The 9,236-nt window shown below is 45.4% G+C and overlaps 1 protein-coding gene across 1 annotated transcript in view; it reads right to left on the bottom strand.

Annotated features, from left to right (window-relative positions):
- Positions 1 to 1,830: 1,830 nt before the first annotated feature.
- SYNJ2 (synaptojanin 2) overlaps positions 1,831 to 9,236 on the bottom strand; it is a 60,779-nt gene continuing 53,373 nt past the window's right edge. The window contains exons 22-26 of the mRNA XM_008946744.1: positions 8,091 to 8,225; positions 6,734 to 6,846; positions 5,855 to 5,963; positions 4,290 to 4,492; positions 1,831 to 2,580 (exon numbers count right to left, since the gene is read on the bottom strand). Of these exons, the coding sequence (XP_008944992.1) occupies positions 1,831 to 2,580; positions 4,290 to 4,492; positions 5,855 to 5,963; positions 6,734 to 6,846; positions 8,091 to 8,225 (1,310 nt within the window). The remainder of the gene's footprint in view (positions 2,581 to 4,289; positions 4,493 to 5,854; positions 5,964 to 6,733; positions 6,847 to 8,090; positions 8,226 to 9,236) is intronic.

Here is a 9,236-nt window from a genome sequence, read left to right as displayed (position 1 = left end):
AAACAACTACCTTGCTTCAGCATTACTCACCAGCCTGCTGCCATGTTAAACTGACTCTCATGTAAGAAGCTTAGCACCAGGTTTTGCTGGTTTGGCCTTTGAAGGTTTTGGGCCTTTTTGTTTTTTTAAGGTGTCTGGCAGATGAGGGAGCAGAGGAGGCTGGGAGGTGCTCAGGCAAAGGCAGCCTCTTATCTTACAGGATGTCTTGTGTTCAAAACTCATAATATGCCTACCTGTTTCACTGCCACTGCCTGGTGAGAAAGTGGCTGAATTCCCAGTTTCCAGGAAGCTGAGAACAGGCCAACTGATGCTCCTATGGAAAAAAAAAGCCAAGTCTGAATTTTCCTAATGCTTCTTTTCTGAGGAGAAAAAAAAAAAATATTAGGAAAATGCAGGTTTTTCAGCCTCACCAACTGCTTAAAAATTCTCTCCTTCCTTTAATAATAAAAGATCTTGATGCTTCCTCTTCAGTTACCATGACAAGCTGTGATCTGTTTATCATTTTTAACTGCCTGCTTTGAACAAATGGCATCTATAGGGTACAGTTGAAGGCGTAGGCGAGGCAAGGGCAGGAAAGAGACACACTGGGCACCATGGATTGTCCTCGCCAAAATCTTGGACTGGCTTGCTAATAAAGGAGAGATGGTTGCTTCATTATGAAGATCAAGTCTGCTCTGAGCCGAGCAGCAAAAAGGTAAGTGACCTACAGCTCACCTGCAACGCTCGTCCTCTAGGTCCTCTCGGCTCTGGTGAAATACTGGGTAAAAGGTTAAGGGAGAAGCAAAGCCAGGCACTGAGCATGTGCCTGGAGTTTCTGCCATGGCTAACAGGGCCCGTTTCTCCCAGCTGGGCTGTCACAGTCTGAACCACTAAACTTGATCATCTTTTCAATCTTCTGGTTGCAGGAACCTGCATAGGACAGACTTATGGTGCTAGTGGTCCATGTGCAAGTTCACTGTAAAGTGTGTTGTTGGGCATTGGCTCGATGTGAACAAAAATCAGGGTGAGCTTTGGAACTGGGCTTGCAAACCAGCTCAGGATGCCTTTGACCTCACTGGAGGTTGGAGCAATATTTTGAGAGGTGCCCCAGTCATTCCAGAACAGGCGAGGCACACTGACAGCACAGTACATAGAGGGAGGGCTGGTGTTGCATGGGGGGTTCACTTGTTTGGGCTGGGTTGAAAGCAGGTGTTTCTTGCTGATGTCTGGGCACCGCCTCTCCTGGCTCTGCTCTATGACTTTCAGTTTACTCTGAACACAGGAATGAGTTTAACAAGGAAAGTAGGAGGGCATGGCCCTAGTTAAGATCCACAGGAAGATACCCTCTGAGCCTCATTTTCACAGCAGAAAATTAAGTAGCAGAACAATAGCCGTGCTACTGCTGTGGTCATACTGGGACACATTCCCTTTTGGGATGTCTGTTCCAGAATAACTGTAGCAGTCCAGCTATGCCAGGTAAGGGCACTTTATTCTGAGGGACAGAGAGGGATTAATATGTTTCACAAGAAAATGTTTTTCTTAATGTCTTTTTTCCATACATCATTACATGTTCTTACATATGATTTGTACCTGAACTGAAATAAAACATCTTAAGATGGATTAATAAAAAGAAATAACTTACTTATAATAAAGATTTTTTCAGACAAGCCATAGATAGTGTTAAGTTGCATATACTCTATACACTTCCCTCCAGGGGCAGTATCTTTAAACATGAAAATGAAATGTAGCATGGACAGAGGATCTCGTTCCTTAAATAAAAATCTATGTCCAAAAGATTTTTATTTTGCATCACAATTATGATTTCTATAGGAGTATTAAGGGGACAACCTGTTACAATTCTAAATCAGCATTTGCCTTTAAGGTGTTTTGGTTTTGTTTTAAGACAGGCAGTTTGTTGAACCCTTCTGACGGCGCACCGCTGTCTTCATCATCACTAAATGTAACCCAGTGACTGAAATCTTTCAAGCTGGGGCCTTTTAAATTTTCTGGAGAAGCAGCTGATGGCACCTGTATGGAAAGAGGGCAGGCAGAATCCAGGTCTAGGTCCAAAAGGTTGGTGTTCTCTGGGGGGGAGCTGGTACCCTGGCCCTCTGGAAGAGGAGGGCCGGGCAGGCCAGCCCCCGATCCCTGCGCTGTGTCCTCTTCTGGGCTGGCAGAGGGCGCTGTTCCCGAGAGCACAGACTTCGTGGGGACGTGAGCTTCCTGAGCCTGGGGGCAGAGCCCAGGAGCCTTGGTGCTGGAGTTGAACATTAACCCGCTAAAAAGTGGGTTGTCGCTGCTCTGGAGAACTTGCAGATGAAGAGCTGCAGGAGCAGACTTCTTTCTTCGTGGTGGCACCTTTGGGGCAAAGGAAGTGTTTGGGGGAGGCAACGCGATGGCCTTGGCCGTGCTTGCTGAGGGGGGCTGCCCTTCACTGCCCCCTCGGCCCTCCTGCAGCTTCCCAGGTTGGGCTGTCCTGGGTTTAGGGACTGGAGTAATCTTGGTTGGACTAAGGATGGCTCCGTCTTCCAAAGAGGGCTCTGGCAGGCCAAAAGGAAACTGTCCTGGCTGCTGGTCCAACTGCTCAACTATAGATGTAGCCTAAGGGAGAAAAGGAACACGAAATTTGAGAACAAAAAGGGTACCTTAAACTCTGAGTCACTACTAGTGCAGATCTTACTGATGGCAGAGAGAAACGCTGACAACAAGGGAAGAAAAAACAAACCCAGTACAAAGAGGAGGCTTGGCTCTGCCTGCTTGTGTTTATGCTCTGCCTGCTTGGGTCTGTTCTCACACCTCATGCCTTGGACCCGTGCTTGGTTACAGGGTGCTAGCTGAGGACAAGGCTCCTACAGCCCGTTCCCTCCTGCATGAGAAACAGGTCTTCCTGACCCCATCTCTTGCTCACTGAAGGACCATGAGCTTCAGCTAACCCAAGAGATGCATTAATGACTCTGTCATGTCTCACTGATGCTGAAAGGAAGCTAAAAGGAAACCCTCAAAGTACAGCCAGCATATATTCACCATTTAAAGACTGATAAATAACAAGCCCAGCTCAGACCGAGAGAGCAGGAGCTGATTCTGAGGCCTCACCCTGTGTGACTGAGCAAAAGCATTTTAGTTATTACTCTCCCATAGTATTGAAAGGTAATATACAGACTTCTTAATGCTGTCAAAATATTACATGATGGGCCTATCCCCTGCCACTTCTGCCTATATGCTGCTGTTAAGTTGCCTGCGTTTGATTCCACGCTTTTTTAACAACAGAGGTGGACTGGGTAGACCTCTGCAAGCACACAGCTCCCACCTGAATTCACTCAGCTGGAGGAAGCTGTGGATGGAGTCAACATGCAATAGATAAATCCCTGAAGGAGACTTCATGTAAGTAACACCAAAAGAGCCACTCCCTCAGCACCGGTCAGGAAGGCCCTAGGAATGTTCACAGCATAAAATGAGACCCTTCCGTGTTATTGAATGTCTGGGGTTTTGGTTTTGTTGGTTGGTTGGGGTTTTTTTTCTTCTTTTTTGAATCTGTGAAGTAGAGATTGCACAAAGTCCCTGGCAAAGAAAGGGTGTGAATGCCTTTACAAAGGAAGGTAGGGCAGGAGTCCTAACAACTTGGAACAGAGCCTCCTAGCAGAGGTTCTGTCAAAGAAAGAATATAAAAGCTTCTGTCTGTCTCTCTCTTGTACTTAGAATTGCTTTCACCATTAAATACTCATTTTAGCAGCTCTAGAGGTGATAAGCTATTATCTCCATTGTAGAGACCTGACAGAGAGACAGATTGAAACCCCAACACCTACAGGTTTGTACTTCTAAGAACCTGAACTTGAGCAGAATCCAAAATCCAAAGTGAAAGGCTGAATCCCACTGTAAGGTGTGTGAGAAAAGTTGGCTGTTTCTGAAGAGGACACAGAACAACACGCTGGTCGAGAAGCTGCTTCCAATCAATACAGAGCAGACCACTCATGGTGTGGTCAAAAGTAAACACTGTTAAAGAAGAGATGAGACTTAAATCCTGACAAGTTTTTAGGCAAACTGGAAGAAAAAGAACAAAATAGAAGAGAATGGACTGATGAATAGAGAAGTGGAATATGGCTGAGTAAGGAGCTCGAGGCTCTTTTTCCTTCCTGATCTCCTAGCACATTTTTATGCCTTGGTGACAGCAATACATAAAATCCTTTTAGAGCCTGCTGGCTAAGAACTTTTAAGTGACAGGACTCGAGACAAACTGTTTAACAGTCCACGCCTCCTGCCATCATTCACACTGTGTAATGGAGGCCAGATGTATTTTGCTGCAATTATCTTACACTTTCCACCTTGGCTCCGGTCCTTTGCAGAGGTACTGGCTTCTTCGTGGCTGGGACTTTGGGTGGTGGGCGATGGGGTACGAGCATTGGTCCTGCCTGTGACCCTTGAAATGATGCTGACTTCGTGATGCTGGGAAGAGGCTCGGGCTTGGCGAATGTTTGGTTTCTACCTGGAGCAGGCTTTACTGCATCTTCCTGTAGTCCTGAAAAGCAAAAAAACAGTTAGCATCTGGGCTTGGTCAGAATGTGGCTTCAAGGCAATTTCTTTCACCATCATGTTGCCCAAAATGTGCATGCCTAAGGGGCACGTGCCCAGACCAGGAAGGTAGGTTTTAGAAATAAACACAGACCTTTGCAAACCCACCACATTTGTGAGAGGCAGTTATGGAAAAACTCCCCTATCTGAAATAATCTCATGCCAAAAGAGCAGTGCTGTGCCACCATTTGGCCAAGTGGATAAAACACTGGCTGGGACTTCAGGAGTACTGGATTTCGAGCCCCAAGTCTCCTTTTGCCCAGGTTTCCCTGTCTAGATAAGCAAGATAATGACACTGACCACGTCTGGTACTCTGGGAAGAACTGTAAATGGCACTTGGGGGCACAGCACAAGGGACTGCAAGTTATGCTGTCCCAACTAGTTTCCTCACCAACATTGAGTGGAATGCTTAGTGTGAATTCCAAGACTAATGGAGAGCCATCTAACTTAAAAATCAAATATACAGCCCTCTCTAAGGAACAAATGTCAAGATGCCTTTATGATGTATTTCTAATTAAATTGGATTATTCCAAACCGCCCCTGCTCTATTTACAGATAAAAAAAGGATGTTTTCTTCCTAAACTGAGGGCCTTGCAAACTCAGGTAGCTATCTCAGAGTCATTCTGCATTCTCTGTCATTCATACAGCTTCAGCAAAAACATTCAGCTTGCAACACTGGAGGGTATATTCATACCACCTCAGTTTTAATACCTAAGCCAGTTTCCAGCTCTAACCTGCCCTTGCAAGGTCTCTTCTCCAGGGGTTAGACAGAGGACCTGTACGCAGAGGAGTCTTTTAGCTTTTTTAGCTCAGCTCTTCAGGCTGAAGTGATGCAAGCTTCTGTCTAGGCTGCTATTGTACTTGCTGTCCAGAGGTGAACAGAATCCAGGTTATTACTCCCATGGCTGGGTTTGCTCTCTGGTCCTGCTTGGAATAGTGAGCGTTCACTAAACAGAGCAGCAGATAGATACCCCTTATGCAACTCTGAGCTAGCACAGGTACCATCTGTTTAGCGAGATCCCATCTTTATCTTTTAATTTTTTAGGCTAAATAACCCAAATTTTTCCTAGTAACATACAACAAAAAAATACAGCTTGAGTCATCTTGAGGTGGGGAAGGGGGAAAGGTTTAATGTTACCAAAACTGACAGAGAACACGAAGCATAATCTTGCAAGAACATGTCTGTCAGTGTTCAGGTAAGCTTCTGAGGAGAGATATGTGCATCTGGGCTATGATGGGAAGGATGAATACACTTACAGCCTGCTTTAATTCAAGATTTTTAAGAAGTCAGTCAGAAAGTTTTGCTTACCTCCTTTAGCTTCCATAAGACATCTTATAGCTTCTTCTGCTTCCTCAGCTGTGGTAGTTTTGATCTGCTTGACGTTATAAGGTTTACTTATTCCCGTCCGGACTTTAGGCTTCAAAAAACAAAACAAAACAAAACAAAAACCCACAACGTTAGAATGAGTCATCTTGAGAAGACTGTTTTTTTATTTGTTTGTTTGTTTTTTTCTTGTACACCTGTAATGTTACAGCTGAACTCACACACCTGTGAAGTGCTTGTTTTGGCAGTGGCTATTCAACAATCTATAAATACTACAGAAATGGTGGTGAGTCTTTTGGCAGACATTACATCTTTGTTACCAGCTGACAGGCACAGCTAGACCCTTAGCCATCCCTTGTTCAGTACATTAGGGTTCTCATCCAAAAAAAATGAGTCCAAGAGGAGTTTCCACATTCTGGTCTGGGGTCTATTCAGAGGGCTAGCAGCTTGCTGGCAATGGTCAAGACTTCTCTTATATGTTGGGTGGGCACTAGCATGCTCCATCAAAAAAAAAAGGTGAGAAAAGAATTAAAGCATATTGTCGTGGTGTTGAAAATTCAAATTAGCATCTGTCAGAAAGCAGCATGTGGAATAAACCAGCAGTGCCCTGGTCTTGCACCATTCTCTCTCCCCCTCCCTTTTTGGCCTTTCTAATTCCTGGCAATTTCATAACATTTTTGAGGTGTCCTGCATGTCCTACAGTCTAGTGTTACAGTACAAGAAGTTAATGTTAGCATTTCCATCTCTGGCATCTGATGGACTTCCTTCCTTGTATGACAGCTGCATCATGTAGGTGATGCCCAGTGTCTACAGTGTCTGTTGTAGATGGGGGAGATCAGGGCCACGCTGAGTGTCAGGACTCACTGGCTGCTGAGGGGCTCCAGGTAAGAGCTTTGCCGTTGCCAGGATGGAGCAGGCGCTGTTGCTTCCTGGAGAGAGGGAACCATCTGAGGGGGACTTCTTGCCTGATGTTCCAGCTGAAAGAGGAACACAAATAGCTTTTTACATTCAAGAGCTAGTGTAACATTTTATCTGCAGTGGAGCAAACACAATGTGCCTTGAAATTGTGATAAATAAAAAAGACCGTCACTCTTCTTGCCCTTCCAGGGAGAGACATACTAGGCAAGACCTTCCTGTAGGACAATGGGGACCTTGAGTCCCTCTGCTTGAATGCCAAGAGCAAGACACTTGAAACTAGGAGGAATGATGGGCTGAACTGTTAATGGTTTAATATAAGGAGGAAAAAAAAAATCTCAGCACAGACTAAAATGCTGACATTTTTAACTGTATCAGTAAGCAGTTTCCTAGTTAGTCTTGCTTTCATCTAATTAATTTAATAACTTCAGCTAAGCATTAACATTGCATTCTAGGCATGGAAATAGATACCACCGTTGTCACTTCTGTGCAACAGACTCAGAAATGAATGGGAATAATCCCAAGGAACTCATCTTCCAGCAGTGAGTCTGACAGAACCTTTAATTTAAGGCTGGAAAATATACACAGAAGAGAGACTTCTGAGCTGCAAGAAAAATGTGATGTATAGCTTCTGTCATACGGAAGGCAAAGATGATTGTGCTGAGCTAGCACTCAGTAGCCATTAAAAAAAAAAAAAAGTAGCCATAAAAACAGGAGCAGAACACCGATAGCATCTCAGGCGTACCTCAGAGCCTAAGTAAAGAGCATCACTTCCCCTTTGTGCCTGAATGAAAACCATAAGCCACTTGGCTTTTCTTTCATAAACAGAGAAGCAAGCAAGAATTGCTTGCAAAGCAGGAAAGGACAACACCTGTCTTGAATAAGTATTCTGTCAAAGCTTTTTAAAAGAGAGATCACAATTAGGTCATAAAAAACAAAAAAAAACCCCGACAATTGTAAGAAAACACTCAGTGACTTTGGAAGTCAGCAGGCATAACTACTGATATTTATTTTTATTGTGACAAAGTGGCTGGTCAACTCGGTAACCTGAGTGATGAGTTAGGATGAAACATATGGGCCATTCCATCCTCACTAAAGGCATTTTGTTGTGGAATATCTGTCACCCTAAAGACAAATTTCTCCTGTTCCTGACTGCAGCCATAGTCAGACTGAAACAGACTGGGAAGCAAGGACAAGGACCTCAACAGCCTGACATTTCAGAGCAAGGTATTTGTTTGTCACCCAGAACTGTCAGGCAAAACTGTCCAGCTGGTGCCAAGGCAAGGTCAGAGAACGTTAAACTCACCGGGAGGAGGAGGCCTCTGCGGTGGCTGCAGCGGCCGAGGCCTGGAAGGAATGGACAGAGACCTGCTTGGAGCCCGGTGGTGGCAATCCCCTCTTGCCTCCAGATCCCTCTTCAAATCGGCCAGGTCTGCATCATCTAGGGAAATTACAGAAAGGATCCTTATTAGATACCCACTGGGTGAGGAGATGCACCTAATCTGAGTGGTCAGGAGAGAGGTGATTATGAGTGGTGGAGCCTCAACTAGATCTCTCAGCAACACAACGTGACTGCTGACACAGACTGCCTGCATCTGATTTCAGGCTTACTAGTCAACTTGTTAGATTCTGAGCTTTTCACAGACAGACTTGGTGGCAACCTGTTCTCATTCAAACTGTGCCATGGCAGCCACAAGAAGGCTAGTCATAGTCCATCCCTTGTTCTTCCCTCCCAAATATAGGAACCCCCTCTGAGGGTCAGAGAACTCTCCTTGCTCAGGAGAACTGTTTTTATACCACAGAAAAATCTGTCTGAATGGGTCGCTCATCACATCTTAGCTTTCCAGCAACATCTCCTAACCGGTACAGCGGGCTCAATCTGCTAGCCCTTGGCTGCATCTTACATGACTAGTCTATTACAGAGGCTTTCATCCCATCTAAGCCTCTCTGACAGCTGTCAAGGAAAAAAAGTAGGGAGTGCTTCAATCTCCCACTCTGATGAAGCGAGGGCTTTCACTTCAGTTCTCTACCCCCAACACTTGCTGCCAAGCCATGCAGCTCTCTTCTTCAGGGCTCCAAATTCCACTGGGTTTAGTGGCGTCCCTGTGGTTTTGAGAGGACAGTGAAGGAACCGTGTACCAGCAGCCTCTCCTGGTTCAGGCAAGTTCCTGTTTTTGGGAAGGCTGTGCTCTGCAGGGAGTACTGAGCTGCCTCACAGTTTCCTGCTCCCACTCAGCAGCAGATGACAGCCACAGAGACACAGCCTCTGATCTGCCCAACTGACCCACCCCTTCTCTCTCCATCTGCAGTGCTGAGCTGCAGACAGGGGCTCACTGGTAGGATCCCAGAAGTCATGCAGGCACTCAAATGCACAGCTTGGAATTCTGGCAGTAACACTGAACCCAAGACAAAAACCCTTCCCTTAAAAGGCTGCTGGTTTTAGGCAACAGCT

Source organism: Merops nubicus, unplaced genomic scaffold (genome assembly GCF_000691845.1).
Source record: "Merops nubicus isolate BGI_N331 unplaced genomic scaffold, ASM69184v1 scaffold719, whole genome shotgun sequence".
Lineage (NCBI taxonomy): Eukaryota > Metazoa > Chordata > Aves > Coraciiformes > Meropidae > Merops > Merops nubicus.
The sequence above is the reverse complement of the archived record's forward strand: the minus strand, read 5'-3'. Positions and strand labels throughout refer to the sequence as shown.